Genomic DNA, 20445 nt, shown 5'->3' on the forward strand with positions numbered 1-20445 from the left:
ATTAATCAATGTGATATACCAAATAAATAAAATGAAGGTAAAAATCATATCCTCAAAGGATACAGAAAAAGTGTTTGACAAATTCAACATCCACTTACAGTAAAAACTCTTTTACTAAGTAGGTATAGAAGGATTGCATCTCAACATAATTAAGGCCATATGAAAAGTACACAGCTAACATCATACTTGACTGTAAAAAACCAAAAGCTTTTCCTCTGAAATTAGACACAAAACAAAAATGTCTACTCTCACCACTTTTATTCAACTTAGTTTTGGTAGTCCTATCCAGATCCATCAGGCAATAAAAAGAAACTCAAGACATCCAAATCTGAAAGGAAGAGGCAAAACTGACACTATTTTCAGATTGAAAAGTGAAAGTGTTAGTCACTCAGTCGTGTCTGACTCTTCACAACCCCAAGGACTGCAGCCTGCCAGGCTCCTCTGTCCATTGGGATTCTCCAGGCAAGAATACTGGAGTGGGTTGCCATTCCCTCCTCCAGGGGATCTTCCTGACCCAGGGACTGAACCCAGGTCTCTTGCATTGCAGACAGATTCTTTACCATCAGAGTCATGAGGAAAGAAATTCCCTTACATGATATTATATGTAGAAAACACTAAAGACTTCAGCAAAAATATGAGAACTAATACACTCAGTAAAGTTGCAGAAGAAAATCATATGCATTTCTTTACACTAACAACAAACTGCTATAAGAGAAACTGAGAAAACAATTCTATTTACATTTGCATGAAAATGAATAAAATGTCTAGGAATAAATTTAACCAAGGATGTGAAAGACATGTACACTGAAAACTATAAACACATTGATGAAAGATACTGAAGATGACTCAAATAAATGGAAAGATATTCTGTGCTCATGGATTGGAAGATCTAATATTATTAATATGCCCATACTACCCAAAGCAATCTACAGATTCACTGCAATTCTTATCAAAATTCAATGGAAATTTTCACGGATACAGAAGAAACAATCCTAAAATTTGCATGGAACCACAAAAGACGCTCAATACCAAAGCAATCTTGAGAAAAAATAACAAAGCTAGAGGTGTCATGCTTCCTGATTTTAAACTATATTACAAAGCTAAATTAATAAAAACAGTATGTCATTGGTATAAAAATGAACACAGAGATCAATGGAATAGAATAGAGAGTCCATAAATAAACCCACATTTCTATGGTCAATTAATTTTTGACAAAGAAGCCAAGAATACACACTGGGAAAAGGACAGTTTTTTCAGTAAATGGCATTGGGAACACTGGACAGCCACATGCAAAAAATGAAACTGGACCACTATCTTACACCATTCACAAAAATTAACTCAAAATAGATTAAAGACTTGATCACAAGTCCTGAAGCCATAAAATTTCTACAAGAAAAAACAGAAAATAAAATCCTTGACACCAGTCTTTGTGATGATTTTTTGGATCTGACACCAAAAGCAAAGGAAACAAGAGTAAAAACAAGCAGTTGTGATGACATAAGGCTAAAAAGCTTCTGCCCAATTAAGGAAACCATCAACAAAGTGAAAAAGCAACCTATGGAATGGGAGAAAATATTTGCATATTATATTTCTGGTAAGGATTATTATCCAAAATACACTAGGGACTCATACAACTCAGTAGCAAAAAACAGTCTGATTTTTTTTAAATGGGCAGAGAACCTGAATAGACATTTTTTTAAAGAATACATACAACTTGCCAATAGATACATGAAAATGTGCTCAACATTATTAATCATCAGAAAATACAAATCAATTCCACAATGAGATATGACCTCATATCCTCTAGAAAGGCTTTTATCCAAAAGAAGAACTAACAGGAGTTGAGGAGAATGTGAAGACACAGGAAAGCTTTTGCACAGTTAGAGGGAATGTAAGTTGATGCAGCCCCTATGGAAACAGTACTGAGGTGCATCAAAAATTAAAAATAGAACTGCCATATGATTTAGGAATTTCACTTTGGGGTATTTATCTGAAGGAAACAAAAACACTAACTTGAAAACCCAATGTTCACTGCAGCAACATATGTTGAGTTGCTAGGTTGTGTCTGACTCTTTGCAACCCCATGGACTGCAGCATGCCAGGCTCCTCTGTCCTTCACTAACTCCCAAAGTTTGCTCAAATTCATGTCCCCTGAACTGGTGATGCTATCTAACTATCTCATCCTCTGTGGCCCCCTTCTTTTGCCTTCAATCTTTTCCAGCATCAGGGTCTGTTCCAATGAGTCAGCTCTTCTCATCAGGTGGCCAAAGTACTGGAGCTTCAGCTTCAGCATCAGTCCTTCCAATGAATATTCAGGGTTGATTTCCTTTAGGATTGATTGGTTTGATCTCCTTGCTGCCCAAAGGACTCTCAATTCAATTGTGACATCCAAGCACCACAATTCAAAAGAATCAACTCTTTTTAGCTTCTTCTATAACCTGGATCTCACGTCCAGATTTGACTACTGGAAAAAATATAGCTTTGACCATATGGACCTTTGTCAGCAAAGTGATGTCTCTGCTTTTTAATACTCTGTCTAGGTTTGTCACAGAGCAGCAAGCCTCTTTTAATCCATGGCTGTAGTCATGGTCAGCAATGATTTGGGAGTCCAAGAAAGAAAATCTGTCAGTGTTTCCACTTTCTCCCCTTTTATTTGCCATGAAGTGCTGATGATCTTAGGTTTTAGAATGTTGAGCTGTAAGCCAGCTTTTTCACTCTCCTCTTTCACCCTCAATGAGAGGCTCTTTAGTTCCTCTTCACTTTCTGCCATTAGAGTGGTATCATCTGTGTATCTGAGGTTGTTGATATTTCTCACAGCAATCTTGATTCCAGCTTGTGATTCATCCAGCCTGGCATTTCCTTTGATGTCTATGATGTTCTCTGTATATAAGTTAAATAAACAGGGTGACAATATACAGCCTTGACGAACTCTTTTCCCAATTTGGAACCAGTCGGTTGTTTCATGTCCGGTTCCAACTGCTGCTTTTTGATCTGCATACAGGTTTCTCAGGAGGCAGGTATGGTGCCCTGGTATTTTCATCTCTTTAAGAATTTTCCACAGTTCATTGTGATCCACATGATCAAAGGTTTTATGTAGTCAATGAAGCAGATGTTTTTCTGGAATTCTCTGGCTTACTCTATGATCCAACAAATGTTGGCAGTTTGATCTCTGGTTTCTCTGCCTTTTCTAAACCCAGCTTGTACATCTTGGAAGTTCTCAGTTCACTTACTGCTGAAGCCTAGCTTGAAAGATTTTGAGCATAACCTTGCTAGTCTGTGAAATGAGCACAGTTGTGAGGTAGTTTGACCATTCGTTGACATTGCCCTTCTTTGAGATTGAAATGAAAACTGAACTTCTCCAGTCCTGTGGCCAGTGATGAATCTTCCAAATTTGCTGAAGTATTGACTGCAGCACTTTAACAGTATTACCTTTTAGTATTTTATAGCAATATATATGAGACAAACAATGTAAGTCTTCACTGATGAATGGATAAATAAAATGTAATATAGATTTATATCCACCCATAAAAAAGAAGAAAATCTTGCCAGTTTCAACAACATGGATGGACCTCAATGGCATTATGCTAAGTAAAACAAATCAGTCAGAGAAAGAAAAATACCATATAATCTCATTATATGTGTAATATTAAAACAAAAACAAGTTCAGAGATGCTGACTAGTTGGTGGCTGCCAGAGGTGGGGGATTTGGTATGGGCAAAGGTAATAAAAGGTATAAATTTGAATTATAAAATTAATAGGTGAAGAGATATAACATACAGCATGGTGACTATAGGGAATACTGTATTGTCTATTTGAAAGATGGCAAGAAAATACATCCTAAACATTCTCATCATGTAAGAAAATTTTTTAACTATATATATGGATCTATATATATGGATTCATATATATAGATATAACTAGACTTACTGTAGTGATCATTTATCAATACACACAAACATACAAGCATTATGTTGCACACAGCAAAAAATTTAATGCTGTATCAATTACATCAATTAAAAATTTTTAATAAATCAAGTTTGGAACATGTAGATTAAATAAGCTCCATCCAAACTTCATTTTATAAACTCAACTTAAATCCATCACTTAGATTTTAAAATATCAAATCTCACTAACAACATCCTACAGGGTTGGGAAAGACACAGAAATAGACATAAGTCACCTTCACATGAGATGTAGGCTTCCTCCTTTGGAGAGCATGAACTGTATTTCCATGGGCCAGAAGGACACTGCCAGAGAGAGGTATCCATTTTCCGACACTGAATTAAATCTACCCACCGGGGTCTAGAACCTTCCCTGAGACCAACAGAGGTGTTGAGACTTCCACTGTCCCCACATCCAAGCTGTCTGCAGATCACGGACACAGTGATATCTTCCATGGGGCTGTGGCAGACACTGCCCCAGGTCCCGTTGTAGAAAACCTCCAGCCACCCAGCACACTGCTGGTCCTCGCTCACCATCCTGAGGGCCAGGAACTCTGAGATTGAAAGGGAGGAGACAGGACACAGTGAGAAACCCACTCAGAGCTCTGGGTTTTCCTCTCTCCCCAAACTTGTGAACACTCATCTCTGACCCAGCTGAGGAAGCAAATCCACTAGATGACCAGAGTCAAACTGTCTCCTTTTTATCTGACTTTGTCCATCTGTGTCTGTCTTTCTAAATATTTCTACCACCATGATGTAGTGAATATAAACTGAGGAAGACCAACCGGGACACCTGCAGGGAGAGGGAGCTGACTCCTGCTTCCTGACAAAACATCTAAAAGAGTGTATGAAAGGGGTGTGATGTGGACAGTGTGGAGGCAGATAGACTAATGGACCTGTGACTGTTTCCTTATCTGGCAAAGGGGACTTTACAGATGTGATTAAGGTAAGGACCTTGAGATTACCCTGAAATATGATGGATTAACCACCTGAGCACAGTCTAATCCCAATCTTAGACTCACTATCCTTTAGAGTGGAATACTTTTCCTCGTTCTGGTTAGAGGGAGATGTGATTAGGTATAACAGTTAGAGAGGTGAAGCATTGCTGGTCTGATGATGAACAGAAGAGGGTTATGAACGAAGGCAGGCAGGCAGTTTTTAGAAGCTTGAAAAGACAAGAAACAGATTCTTTCCCAGAGGCTGAGAGGTGATGTGACTCTACTGAAACCTTGATCCCCATCCTGTGAGATTCCTGCTGGACATCTAAGCTACAGAAGTGTAAGGAAGTAAATGTGTTGTTTTAAACCATTAACTATGTGGTAATTTTTTACAAAGGAAAAAAACTAGCACCTTGGCTTTAAGACTTCTCTACCATATGTACCAGAAGAGTGAGCCCTGATTTCAAGGAAAACTGAGAAAAGGCTATGCCAGCAAACACTACTGAGGAGAAACGACCAGAATCTCAAATGCTGCACGAGGCAGTGAAGGCACCTCGTCTTCATGTCTGCTGGAAAGACAGGCTCCATGGGAGGAAGCCTCCTTCTCTGGTCCTTTCAGCATCTCTCCCTCAGGGTTCAGACCCCCGTCCTCCTGGGCCCTCCCCTCACCCTGCCTGTGGACAGTGTGGAGTGCTGACCTGAGCAGATGACCCCGGCGTCCTCCTTGTGTCTGCAGTCGTGCCGCCCCCAGCCCCGGGAAGGGCACCTCCACACGTGGGACTCCTTTCCTGTGCAGTTCAGGTCGTCCAGCCAGATGGGCCCTGATCCTGCCCCGAAGTGAGCAGACCCCGTGGCATTGAGGGCTTCTCCACAGCCCAGCTGCCTGCACACCACACGGGCATCGTCCAGGTCCCAGCCGTCATCACAGATGGTGCCCCAGGAGCCCTGGTCAAGGATCTCCACTCTCCCGGCGCAGGGACCGCCCCCGTCCACCAGGCGGAGCTGCCTGCTGTCTGAGGAGAGAGAAATGGGACAATGGGGCGTTGACCTGGGGAATGAAAAGGGTCTTCTGTTCTGTGGGACCCTCACCTGAGCAGTAGGGAGAACTCTCCTCTGAGGCCGCAGAGCCTGCAGGTTGAGACAGGAAGTCGTTGCACTGGGGCAGCACCTGGGTGTGGTTTCCTGAAAAAAGAGCAATGATTAGAAGGTTGGGAAGGTTGAAGAACAGGAAACTCAGTTAAGCAAAATAATTTTTAGGAGGGGAGGGGACTTTGGCGGGAAATGGATACATGTATATGTATGGCTGAGTCCCTGCCTGTTCACCTGAAACTGTGACAACATTGTTAATCGGTTAAACCCAATACAAAGTAAAAAGTTCAAAATAAAATAATAATAATGACCTAGTGATGGAGCTGAGATGAAAGCTGTAACATACCAGTAAAGTTACCATAATCTTAGTGTTCCCTTTCCTTATGAACAGCCCTGGTCGTGACAATGCCACGATTCCTGTTTTAAGCCAAGCTTTGCCCTAAGAATGAGTTAAATAAGTTGCTCTATCCTTAATCTACCCCTAAATAGAAGAAGCAAAACAAAATCCTTTCTGAAGGCTTTGTACAATTTTTTATCTAAAATGTTTCTGATTTTAAAAACACATATAAAAGAGATCTCATGGAAAACAAAAGGAAAAAGAAACATTTAAAAAATTTCCCAGGGTATTTGGCTCTTAGAGTTACCTGACAGAGAGTTTATTTATTTTTATTAATTTTTATTTGAGCATAATTGCCTTACAACGTTGTGGTAGCTTCTGCTGTACAGCAAATTTAATACATTATATATACATGTAAGGGTTTCCTAGGTGATTCAGTGGTAAAAATATCTGCCTGCCAAATAGGAGACTGGGTTCCATCCCTGGTTGGGAAGATCCTCTGGAGAAAGAAATGGCAACCCACTCCAGTATTCTTGCCTGGGAAATCCTATGGACAAAGAAGTGTCGCATGCTACAGTCCATGAGGTCACAAAAGAGTCAGACACAACTCAGCGACCAAACAACAATGAAATATACATATATATATACATATATATATATGTATGTATATATATCCCCTCTTTCTTGGATTTACTTCCTATTTACATCACCACAGAGCACTGAGTAGAGTTCACTGTGCTATAAAATAGGTTATTATTTATCTATCTTATGTGTTCAGTTCAGTCGCTCAGTAGTGTCCGACTGTTTGTGACCCCATGAACCGCAGCACGCCAGGCCTCCCTGTCCATCACCAACTCCCAGAGTTCACCCAAACCCATGTCCATCAAGTCGATGATGCCATCCAACCATCTCATCCTCTGTCGTCCCCTTCTCCTCCTGCCCTCAATCCTTCCCAGCATCAGTGTCTTTTCCAATGAGTCAGCTCTTCACATCAGGTGGCCAAAGTATTGGAGCTTCAGCTTCAACATCAGTCCTTCCAATGAACATTCAGGACTGATTTCCTTTAGGATGGACTGGTTGGATCTCTTTGCAGTCCAAGGGACTCTCAAGCGTCTTCTCCAACACCACAGTTCAAAAGCATCAATTCTTTGGTGCTCAGCTTTCTCTATAGTCCAACTCTCACATCCATACATGACCACTGGAAAAACCATAGCCTTGACTAGGTAGACCTTTGTTGGCAAAGTTTATGTGTGCGTGCATGCTAAGTCACTTCAGCCGTATCTGACTCTGTGATACTATGGATTGTAGCCCATCAGGCTCCATGTCTACGTGATTCTTCAGGCAATATCTATTTTATACTTAGTATCAATAGTGTAGGGCTTCTGAGTCTGATGGCTGAAGCAGTAAAGAATCCGCCTGCAATGCAAGAGACCTGTGTTTGATCCTTGGGTTGGGAAGATCCCCTGAAGGAGGGCATGGCAACCCACTCCACAATTCATTCCTGGAGAATCCCCATGGACAGAGGAGCCTGGCGGGCTACAGTCCATGGGGTTGCAAAGAGTCAGATATGACTAAGCACACAGCACAGCACATCAATAGTGTCTATATGTCATACATGTCAATCTCAATGTCCCAATTCATCCCACTCTTCATTTCCCCTCTTAGTATCCATATGATGTTCTCTATGTTGGTGTGTCTTTATTTCTGCTTTGCAGTAAGTTCATCTCTACCATTTTTCTAGATTCCACATATAAGTGATGTTATACAGTATTTGTTTTTCTCTTTATGATTTACTTCATTCTACATAACAATCCTATTTCAAATCCTAAAATATGATGCTGTGCAAGTGCTGATGCAATATGCCAGAAAATTTGGAAAACTCAGCAGTGGCCACAGGACTGGAAAAGGGCAGTTTTCATTCCAGTCCCAAAGAAAGACAATGCCAAAGAATGCTCAAACTACCACACAATTGCACTCATCTCACTAGCAAAGTAATGCTCAAAATTATCCAAGCCAGGCTTCAACATCACATGAACCGTGAACTTCCAGATGTTCAAGCAGGTTTTAGAAAAGGCAGAGGAACCAGAGATCAAATTGCCAACATCCGCTGGATCATTGAAAAAGCAAGAGAGTTCCAGAAAAACATCTATTTCTGCTTTATTGACTATGCCATAGGCTTTGACTGTGTGCATTACAATAAACTGTGGAAAATTCTAAGAGAGATGGGAATACCAGACCACCTGACCTGCCTCTTGAGAAACCTGTATGCAGGTCAGGAAGCAACAGTTAGAACTGGACATGGAACAACAGACTGGTTCCAAACAGGAAAAGGAGTAGGTCAAGGCTGTATATTTCACCCGGCTTATTTAACTTATATGCAGAGTACATTATGAGAAATGCTGGGCTAGATGAAGCACAACCTGGAATCAAGATTTCTGGGAGAAATATCAATAACCTCAGATATGGAGATGACACCACTCTTATAGCAGAAAGTGAAGAGGAACTAAAGAGCCTCTTGGTGAAAGTGAAAGAGGAGAGTGAAAAAGTTGGCTTAAAGCTCAACATTCAGAAAACAAAGATCATGGCATCCAGTCCCATCACTTCATGGCAAAGAGATGGGGAAACAGTGGAAACAGTGGCTGACTTTATTTTTTTGAGCTCCAAAATCGCTGTAGATGGTGACTGCAGTCATGAAATTAAAAGACGCTTACTCCTTGGAAGAAAAGTTATGACCAACCTAGACAACATTTTAAAAAGCAGAGACATAACTTTGCCAACAAAGGTCCTAGTAGTCAAGGCTATGGTTTTTCCAGTAATCATGTATGGATATGAGAGTTGGACTATAAAGAAAGCTGAGCACCAAAGAATTGATGCTTTTGAACTGTGGTGTTGGAGAAGACTCTTGAGAGTCCCTTGGACTGCAAGGAGATCCAACCAGTCCATCCTAAAGGAAATCAGTCCTGAATGTTCATTGGAAGGACTGATGCTGAAGCTGAAGCTCCAGTACTTTGGCCACCTGATGTGAAGAACTGACTCATTTAAAAAGACCCTGATGCTGGGAAAGATTGAAGGTGAGAAGAGAAAGGGACGACAGAGGATGAGATGGTTGGCATCACCAACATGGCATCACCAACATGGCGTCATACAACATGAGTTTGAGTAATCTCCGGGAGTTGGTGATGGACAGGGAGCCTTCTTGTGCTACAGTCAATGGGGTCGTAAACAATCAGACATGACGAGCAACTGAACTGAACTAAACCGAACATAACAATCTCTCGGTCTATCCATGTCTCTGCAAATTTCACAACTTTATTCTTTTATGGCTGAGTAATAATCCATTTTATATATGCACAACATCTTCTCTATCCATTCCTCCTGTGAGGGACATTTAGGTTGCTTCTGTGTCCTGGCTGTTGTAAATAGTGCTGCAGTGAACATTAGGATGAATGTGTCTTTTTGAATGATGATTCTCTCCAGGTATGTGCCCAGGAGTGGGATTGCTGAGTCATATGATAGTTCTATTTTCAGTTTTTTGAGGAACCTCCAGACTGTTCTCCATAGTAGTTGTGCCAATTTACATAGCCATGTGTAGGAGGATTCCCTTTTCTGCACATTCTCTCCAGCATTTATTGTTTGTAGATTTAACGATAGACATTCTGACTGGTGTGAAGTAATACCTGACTGCAGTTTTGCATCTCTCTAGTAATTAGTGATATTGAACATCTTTTCATGTATTCGTTAGCCATCTGTATGTCTGGAGAAACGTCTGTTTAGGTATTTTTCCCATTTTTCAATTGGGTTGTTTGGTTTGTTGATATTGAGTTGTTTGTGCATTTTGAAGATCGGTCGCTTGTTAGTTGTTTCATTTTAGTTGCAAATATTTTCTCCCATTCTGACAGTTGTCTTTTTGTTCTGTTTATGGTTTCCTTTGCTATGCAAAACCTTTTAAGTTTAATCGGGTCCTATTTGTTTATTTTTGTTTTTATTTTCTTCACTCTAGAAGGTTGGTCAAAAAAGATCTTGTTGCAATTTACGTCAAAGAATCTTCTGCCTATGTTTTCCTCTAAGAGTTTTATACTCTGACAGAGAATTTAAATAGCCATGATTAAATTGCACAAAAAATTAACAAGATGTGTGTCTTGGCAGAGAAATGATAACAAAAAGACGAAAATTCGACAGCTGAAAAAGTTAACAGCTGAAATTAAGAACTAGAGAATGAATCTATCAGCACATTAGATCAATATAAAGTAGAAATAGTAAAATGGAAGATGAGAGGATAAATATTCCTCTATATAGAAAAGCTGGTTACATGGTAAGTGCCTGGTTAACAATACTGTATAACAAAGTTTCCCCCCAAACTTAGCAGTTGAGGGAATTTTTTTTTTAATTTTGATCATAATTTCCTGGTCAGTAATTTGGGAAAGACTCAACTTGGCAGTTCTATCTTTGGGGTCTCTCATGTGGTTGCACTTAGATGTTATCTGGGGCTGATATCTCTAAAGGTTTGATTGAACTGTGGTTATGTAAGGAAATTCCCTGAAGTTTTTTTGTTGTTGTTGTTGTTTGGGAGGGGGAGGGATAAAGGAGCATCCTATCTGCAACTTAATCCAGAAAGATTGTACATACTCAGGGGGAAAATGGGGCAGGAGAGGGACAAAGCAGGAGAAAGAAGGAAAGCTAGAGCAAGACAGAGAAAACTAGAGTGAGAGAGAGAGGGAGAGAAAAGAAAGAAAGAAAGAAGGATTAAAGCAAAATACTAACCTAATATTTGGGGAATCCAGATAAAGTTCAGAGAGAATTCACTCCTAGAAAACCTTCACCAAAGTAAATACTAGTAACATCAAACCCATAAAATGCCTAGGAGGAAACCTAGGTAAAGATGTGCAAAACATCGGAGAGAAATTCAAGACCAAACTGAATGAAGGGATATATTTTGCCAATGAATTGGGAGACTCAATGTTGTCAAAATAAACCATTCTCAAATTTATATACAGATTAAAGCTAACCTCAATAAAATTCCCTGATGCTTTTGTGTGTGTGAAACATGACAAGATGATTCAAAATTTATGTTGTTGTTCAGTCACTCAGTCATGTCTGACTCTTTGCAACCCCATGGGCTGCAGCACGCCAGGCTTCCCTGTCCATCACCAACTCCCAGAGTTTACCCAAACTCATGTCCATTGAGTCAGTGATGCCATCCAACTATCTCATCTTCTGTTGTCCCCTTCTCCTCCTGCCTTCAATCTTTCCAAGCATCAGGGTCTTTTCTAATGAGTCAGCTCTTCACATCAGGTGGCAAAGTATTGGAGCCTCAGCTCAAAAATGTATACAAAATACAAAAACCAAGAATGACCAAGGCAGTTAGGAAGAACAGCAACAACTGGTGCACTGAGATGACCCAGAGGGATGGTACGGGGAGGGAGGAGGAAGGGGGGTTCAGGATTGGGAACACGTGTATACCTGTGGTGGATTCATGTTGATGTATGGCAAAACCAATACAATCTTGTAAAGTAATTAACCTCTAATTAAAATAAATAAATTTATATTTTAAAAATAAATACATAAAATCCGACAATCCTAAAAAATAAATAAATAAAGTTACCCAGACTTACTATGTGTGCTTAGTCACTCAGTCATTTCCAATTCTTTGTGACCCAATGAACTACAGCCCGCCAAGCTCCTCTCTCCATGGGGACTCTCCAGGCAAGAATACTGGAGTGGGTTGCCATGCACTTCTCCAGGGGATCTTCCCAACCCAGAGATCAAACCCAGGTCTCCCGCCTTGCAGACGGATTCTTTACCATCTGAGCCACCAGGGAAGGTTCAAGATTTACTATAAAATTACAATAATTAAGAAAATGTGGTACAGGTGGAAGGATAGACAAATGATACAGTGGAACAGAAGAGATAGTCTAAAAGAAGTGTTCAGACATATGTGCCTTTGGTTTATCACAAAGGTGGCACTGAAGTAAGGAATAGTCTTTCCAGAAAAAGATTCTGAGTCAACTGGATGCCAATGTGAAAACATGACACTTGACCCTTATCCTACACAGTTATCAATCCTAGAAGCTCTGTATAATTACATGCAAAAGAAAAGTAATTACACTTCTGTGAGATACTCTCAGAGAATATTTTTGTGATTTTGGAGTAGACAAAGTTCTTTCTAGGAGGATATAAGGAGCTCTATGGACTGGAACAAGGGACTTGTTCAAAGCTGAGACAGGAGTACATCAAGCCTGTATATTGTCACCCTGATTATTTAACTTCTATGCAGAACACGTCATGCGAAATGCCGGGATGGATGAAGCACAAGCTGGAGTCAAGATTGCTGGGAGACATATGAATAACCTCAGATATGCAGATGACACCACCCTTATGGCAGAAAGTGAAGAGGAACTAAAGAGCCTCTTGATGGAGGCGAAAGAGGTGAGTGAAAATGTTGGCTTAAAACTTAACGTTCAGAAAAGGAAGATCATGGCATCTGGTCCCATCACTTCATGGCAAATAGATGGGAAAACAATGAAAACAGTGACAGACTTTATTTTCTTGGACTCCAAAATCACTGCAAATTGTGACTGCAGCCATGAAATTAAAAGATGCTTGCTCCTTGAAGAAAAGCTATGACAAACCTAGATAGCATATTAAACAGCAGAGATGTTACTTTGCCGACAAAGGTCCAACAAAGCTGTAGTTTTTCCAGTGGTCATGTATGGATGTGAGAGCTGGACCATAAAGAAAGCTGAGCACTGAAGAATTGATGCTTGTGAACTGTGGTGTTGGAGAAGACTTTTGAGAGTCCCTTGGACTTCAAGGATATTAAACCAGTCAATCCTAAAGGAAATCAGTGCTGAATATTCATTGGAAGGACTGATGCTGAAGATGAAGCTCTAATACTTTGGCCACATGATGGGAAGAACTGAATCAATGGAAAAGACCCTGATGCAGAAAAATTCTGAAGGCAGGAGAAGGAGATGACAGAGGATGACATGATTGGGTGGTATCACCAATTCAATGGATATGAGCTTGAGCAAGCTGTGGGAGATGATGAAGGACAGGGAAGGTTGATGTGCTGCAGTCCATGGGATTGCAAAGAGTCGGACATGACTGAGTGACTGAACTGAACTGACTGACTGAAGGAGCACTACATGTACAGTAAAAAAGGTGAATGAATTAACTTAAGATGAGTAACTTGGCTCATTAAAGTACACCATACCATTAAGAAAATAAAAATATAAAACAGAATTACACACAAAAAAACATAATAAATATTTATGCCAAAAGTCATTGTCATGGTAATTTGCACCACTGTATTTGTAATAGTCAAAACCTGGCAACAAACTGAAATCTCTGCCACTGGTTGAATGGATCAACGCATGCTCATGTGATCATTCAAAGGACTACTCTATAGTAATAAAATTGAATGCAATGTTGCCATAAACAACATCATGAGTGGGAAATTAGACACGAAATAAAATATTCTATATGGTTATACATAAAGTTCAAAAACTGAAAAAATATTCTATGGCAGTACAAGTCGTAGGTAAGCAGTCTTCCCTGGAGAGGAGGACACAGCTCTTGGGAGGCAATAGTGATTCTGTGGTGCTGCGAATGTTCTCTTTGTGGATCTGGGTTGGGAACATGACCTAGGCATACACTTACTGTTTGTACTTTGTTCTCTATTATTATCCTTAAATAATAATGTTTCATAAAAATATTATTCATCTAAGCATTTCTTTCCCTGACATAGCACTTCTTAGCATTTCTTAGCACTTCTTTCGCCTGAAAAAATGAGTGAACAATGAGAAGGTTATGGAGCAGGACCTTACGGAGCCTTCTCAGGACAGACCCCCCTCATGTCCTGCACCTGCTTCTGTCTGTAGAAAAGCCTTAGCCAAAGAATAAATTTAATCACAGAAATGAAAATTTTTCAGAAACAAAGGAAAACAGTCAAATCGGATAAAATAATAATAGTTTAACCCTAAACAAAGTCAAGTATTTTTAGTGCCTCCTCATGGGCTATAGCTAACATTCTGAGCCATATCCTTTGAGCTGTTTTGCAGATGCTGAAATCCCAACCAGGTGGTAGAAGTAAATTACATGATGACCAGACTAGTGGGGTGCCATTTCCTTCTCCAGGGGATCTTCCCAACCCAGGGATCAAACCTGAGTCTCTTGCATTGCAAGCAGATTCTTTACCATCTGAGTCAACAGGGAAGCCCATAATCTTCTTCATCTTGCACAATTCTAAGAATTGGCCTCAAGGAAATGGGAACAGACCAACACTAGAACTGATGATTAACTGTATTTCAAAACAATAAAGGTGACACTGATCAGACCTATTTCAAGATGATTGTCGGGGCTAGCTGTACTCTTCTGCAGGTAACCTGTCCCCTACCTCCACCTGTGCACTCCTGAAATTCCCATTTAAAAAGTCTTGTCCCTGATCAGCAAGGGGGAGCTAGTTCTTTGGTACATTAGTCCTCTGTCTCCCCAGAACTGCTGGTTTCCTCAACAAAGCTATCTTTAATTTTATCCCACGCTTGTGTCTCAGTATTGGATTCTTGAGTAATGAGCAGTTGAAACCTGAGTTCAATAATTTCACTACAGAATATCTTCCTTTTTAAGCCTGTTTTCCCTTACTCTCTGCTTTGGGGAAATTTCACTCCATGAGAATCCTAAGTATAGTAGCCCTTCCCTCTCTTACCTGAGCAGATCACAGAGGCTGTGTTGCCATGGGAACAGTCAGGCCCACCCAAGGCAGTCACAGGACAACTCCACAGGAAGGACTCAGCCCCTGAGCAGTGAAATTGGGCTGTTGAGATCTGATCACCTCCTTCCACCAAGTGTGGTCCTCTGGGGGTGGAGATGGCGACTCCACAGCCGAGCTGACGACAGACAACATTGGCATTGGCCAGACTCCAGTGGGAGGCACAGAGCGCTCTCCATCGTCCAGAAATCTTCATCTCCACCTGCCCCTCACATTGAGAGGTGCCGTTTTTCATAAGCTGGACTTCTGTGTACACTGAGAGAAAACGACAGGATTTCAGTAAAATCTGATTTCTTTTTTAGCTTGAACTGAGTATACACGGAGGTTAAGTCCTGATGTGCATCTCACCTGAACAGACAACCTGAGCAGCTCCACTGTGGAGACATGTGCCTCCTGGACAGGGCACTCTGGGGCAGGACCAGAGCTCAGGCTCCCCCCATCACACCTGAACTCTTCAGCCCAGACCTGGCCATTGGACTCTCTGAATGGCATGTGTCCCAGGACAGACACAGCCTTGCCACATCCCAGCTCTGCACAGATGACCTGGGCAGTGAGGAGTGTGAAGTTTCCATCAGACACTGGGGTCCAGGCTTCTCCAGAATGCACTTCTACTCGCCCTGAGCAGGGTCCATCTCCTCCAGCCAGACGCACAAATCCTAAGAGAAACAAAGAACAACAAACCCGGTGAGTGTTCATTAACCTGGCTTGACAATTGGAAACAACATTCACAGGCGTGAGATGGTGTGAAAGCTTTTCTTTCCAACAGTGGAATAAGAGGGGATAAGAAAAGATAATTTGACTGTCCTTGTCAAACTGCATTTTCATGAGCAAGTTTCTGAAGAGATATCCAGAAGGATTGAAGGATCAGTTTGGAATGGCTGAATCCCGAGAATATATATTGGTTAGGAATGTTAATTCCTATCTGGGGCATGGAAACTACAGTGCCCAAAGAAACCACACAGTGGTAGACATTCAAACATGTGTGCAGAGCTGAAGTGAGAGTGAAAAAGGTCCATGGGGTTCAAGAGCTTAGGGGCCTAAGAGCCAGAGAAGTTTAGAAGTTTAGAGGACCATCCTGAGATTTCTGGGGCTAAAATTCTGGCCAGTTTTCTCAGAGTCAATATTCAAGTCACTGAGGACAGGGAATTTCACACACGCTGGATCTGAGTGCAGGTATTATAATCTAATTGTGAAAGAAGTTGTCCACAGGTAAGTTTAGAAATGACAAAAGCTCAGAGAGTCATAGGAGAGGGAGGGAATTGTCCTAGCCATATTTCTTAAAAACCTAGGATTTATCAAGACACCTGGGAGAAAGTGAGGTCTCAGTGGGATTATGCAAGACAATTGAGTTAGTTGATTACTTCATACTAGACATGAGATTCTCAGCAAATGTGAAAGAGTAATGATAATTTAATGTATTCTAACCTTATCTATATGCTAACTGCATATGCCTTTCCTATTTGGATTTCTGAGATAAGAAGCCAGCAAGCTATAAAAAAGGAGAATGAGAGGAAGAGAGCAGACAGCAACAAAGCCATATATACTTTCAGTTCAGTTTAGCTCAGTTCAGTCCCTCAGTCATGTCCGACTCTTTGTGACCCCATGAATTGCGCACGCCAGGCCTCCCTGTCCATCACCAACTCCAGGACTTCACCCAAACTCGTGTGCATCGAGTCAGTGATGCCATCCAGCCATCTCATTCTCTGTCGTCCCCTTCTCCTCCTGCCCCCATTCCCTCCCAGAATTAGGGTCTTTTCCAATGAGTCAGCTCTTCGCATGAGGTGGCCAAAGTATTGGAGTTTCAGCCTCAGCATCAGTCCTTCCAATGAACACCCGGGACTGGTCTCCTTTAGAATGGACTGGTTGGATCTCCTTGCAGTCCAAGGGACTCACAAGAGTCTTCTCCAGCACCACAGTTCAAAAGCATCAATTTTTCAGCGCTCAGCTTTCTTCACAATCCAACTCTTACATCCATACATGACCACTGGAAAAACCATAGCCTTGACTAGATGGACTTTTGTTGGCAAAGTAATATCTCTGCTTTTTAATATGCTGTCTAGGTTGGTTACTAGGTTGCTGTCTAGGAAGGTTACTTTCCTTCCAAGGAGTAAGTGTCTTTTAATATATACTTTAGAGATTTCTAAATTGCAAACGCCTCAATAAGAATGAAACATAAAAACATTTTGGGGAAAAAAGATTTGTTCAACAAGATTTTAACACTTTCTATCCCCTGTGCTCCTCCCATTTGCCACATAACCCTGCTACCCTTTCTGATTTCTCCCAATGCAGAAAAGAAAAAACAAGCTTAAGAGCTGCAAATAGATGGAAAGGAGACTCCAAAAGGAAAGAACTTCTGTAGGGAGTGAGGTGGAGTGAGTGGCAGGTTAAATGGGGAGTGGATGGAGTATGAGAGAGAGAGACCAAAAAAAGACTGATGATAATGATTTCATCCTTCAGAGACCATATTTTGGATAGAGAAAAGGTAATCCAATAGGAAAAAAACCTGCACATCATAAAGAACAACTTTTTAAATAATTTTCCTGGTTTCTGAGTGTGCTCATAATTATTTATGTACATGGTGGAATTTGTTCTGGTGAAGGACTCTGATTGCATACATTTGTGAACTTTGAAGTCCCAAAAAGAATGATGTAATAGAATAAAAATCGACTATAGAGAGCAGGTGGAGAAGGCAATGGCAACCCACTCCAGTGTGCTTGCCTGGACAATCCCAGGGACAGCAGAGCCTGGTGGGCTGCTGTCTATGGGGTCGCACAGAGTCAGAGATGACTGAAGCATCTTAGCAGCAGCAGCAGCAGCATAGAGAGCAGGAGAGAACAGAAAATTCACTGCAGAAATTAAAGAATTGTAGGATTAGCTTGGCCACTCATACAAGAATGAATGATGAGACAGAGGATGATCTGCTTGCCCCTTATTGTTAATCCATTTCCATCTCCCCAGAGAGGCCTAAGTTAGGACCCCTAATCTATTCTGGCTGGGAGTTTGGTCACAGGATACACATCCTAGATAAACCCTTTTTAATTAACTGTTTGTTGTTGTTGTTGTTGTTGCTCAGCCACTCAGTCGTGTCTGACTCTTTGCTACCCCATGGACTGAAGAATGACAGGCTTCCCTGTCCTTCACTATCTCCCTGACTTTGCTCACACTCATGACCATCGAGTCGGTGATGCCATCTAACTATCTCATCTTCTGTCGTCCCCTTCTCCACCAGCCTCCAATCTTTCCCAGCATCAGGGTCTTTTCCAGTGAATCAGCTCTTCATATCAGGCGGCCAAAGTATTGGAGCTTCAGCTTCAGCATCAGTCCTTTCAGTGAATATTCAGGGTTGATTTCATTTAGGATTGAGTGGTTTGATCTCCTTACAGTGCAAGGGACTCTCAAGAGTCTTGTCCAACACCACAGTTCAAACACATTAGTTTTTCAGTGTTCAGCCTTCTTTATGGTCCAACTCTCACATCCATCCGTGACTATTGAAAAAACCATAGCTTTGACTAGTTGGACCTTTGTCTCAAAGTAATGTCTCTGTTTTTTAATATACTGTCTAGGTTTGTCAGCTTTTCTTCTAAGAAGCAAGCATCTTTTAATTTCATGATTGCAGTCATTGTCCACAGTGATTTTGGAGCCCAAGAAAATGAAGTCTGACACAGTTTCCATTTTTTCCCCGTCTGTTTGCCATGAAGTGATGGGACAGGATGCCATGATCTTAGTTTTCTGAATGCTGAGTTTCAAGTCAGCTTTTTCACTCTCCTCTTTCACTTTCATCAAGAGGCTCTTTAGTTCCTCTTCATTTTCTACCATTTGAGGTGATGTCATTTGCATATCTGAGGTTGTTGATATTATATAAATTCCATGAGATTACAAATTTAGAAAGACAAAGAGAGAAGTATTTCTTGTGTTCTGTATTATATACCCTGATAAAAGTTACATTTTCAAATAGGTGCTGGATAATCAGTAAAGTCTTAGAACATATTAAGATAGAGACTTCTGAGATATCTTACTTCTGTTTTATTTTCTACTTGATTTTAAAATTTACATAGAAGAGTAAGTGTGTGAAAATTCCAAGAAAATTATTAAATAGAAGGCTGAATAAGAAAAGGAGTACATCAAGGCTGTATATTGTCACCCTGCTTATTTAACTTATATGCAGAGTACATCACGAGAAATGCTGGGCTGGAAGAAGCACAAGCTGGACTCAAGATTACTGGGAGAAATATCAGTAACCTCAGATATGCAGATGACACCACCCTTATGGCAGAAAGTGAAGAGGAACTAAAAAGCATCTTGATGAAAGTGAAAGAGGAGAGTGAAAAAGTTGGCTTAAAGCTCAACACTCAGAAAACGAAGATCATGGCATCTGGTCCCATCACTTCATGGGAAATAGATGGGGAAACAGTGGAAACAGTGTCAGACTTTATTTTGGGGGGCTCCAAAATCGCTGTAGATGGTGACTGCAGCCATGAAAGTAAAAGATGCTTACTCCTTGGAAGGAAAGTTAGAACCAACCTAGATAGCATATTCAAAAGCAGAGACATTACTTTGCCAACAAAGGTCCATCTAGTCAAGGCTATGGTTTTTCCTACGGTCATGTATGGATGTGAGAGAAGGACTATGAAGAAAGCTGAGAGCTGAAGAATTGATGCTTTTGAACTGTGGTGTTGGAGAAGACTCTTGAGAGTCCCTTGGACTGCAAGGAGATCCAACCAGTCCATTCTGAAGGAGATCAGCCCTGGGATTTCTTTGGAAGGAATGAGGCTAAAGCTGAAGCTCCAGTACTTTGGCCACCTCATGCGAAGAGTTGGCTCACTGGAAAAGACTCTGATGCTGGGAGGGATTGGGGGCAGGAGGAGAAGGGGACGACAGAGGATGAGATGGCTGGATGGCATCACCGACTCGATGGACGTGAGTCTGAGTGAACTCCGGGAGTTGGTGATGGACAGGGAGGCCTGGCATGCTGCAATTCATGGGGTCACAAAGAGTCTGACACTTCTGAAAGACTGAACTGAACTGAACTGATGTGAATGAGTAAAGATATTAAATATAATAAAGATATATCCTTGTCTGGTCTCTTGCTGTGTAGACATCTTGGGTCCTTAAGCACACATAGCATCTTCCACACCACACCTGGACCTTCAGTGCTGCTCAGAGAAACTCACAGTTGCCTTCATCAGCTCCCATTGCCATTCCCCTTCCTCCCAGCTACTATAAAACCTGTTTCACTGTCTTCAAAAATTACATTTGTCCTCTTGCTCAAATAAGCCCCCAAACACAAGTCTCTTATATCACTGAAATCATCCAATATAAACTACATAATCTCTTATCATAAAACACAGAAATTCATGTTTTATTATCTCCACC

At 41.1% G+C, this 20445-nt stretch overlaps 1 protein-coding gene across 1 annotated transcript in view; it reads right to left on the reverse strand.

The window, feature by feature from the left end:
• The window catches only part of LOC133248193 (antigen WC1.1-like), a 144357-nt gene that overhangs the window by 89507 nt on the left and 34405 nt on the right, over nucleotides 1-20445 (reverse strand). Inside the window, 3 exon segments of the mRNA XM_061418014.1 lie at nucleotides 15010-15327; nucleotides 15421-15507; nucleotides 15510-15728. Coding sequence (XP_061273998.1) covers nucleotides 15010-15327; nucleotides 15421-15507; nucleotides 15510-15728 — 624 coding nt within the window.

Source organism: Bos javanicus, chromosome 5 (genome assembly GCF_032452875.1).
Source record: "Bos javanicus breed banteng chromosome 5, ARS-OSU_banteng_1.0, whole genome shotgun sequence".
Taxonomy (NCBI): Eukaryota; Metazoa; Chordata; class Mammalia; order Artiodactyla; family Bovidae; genus Bos; species Bos javanicus.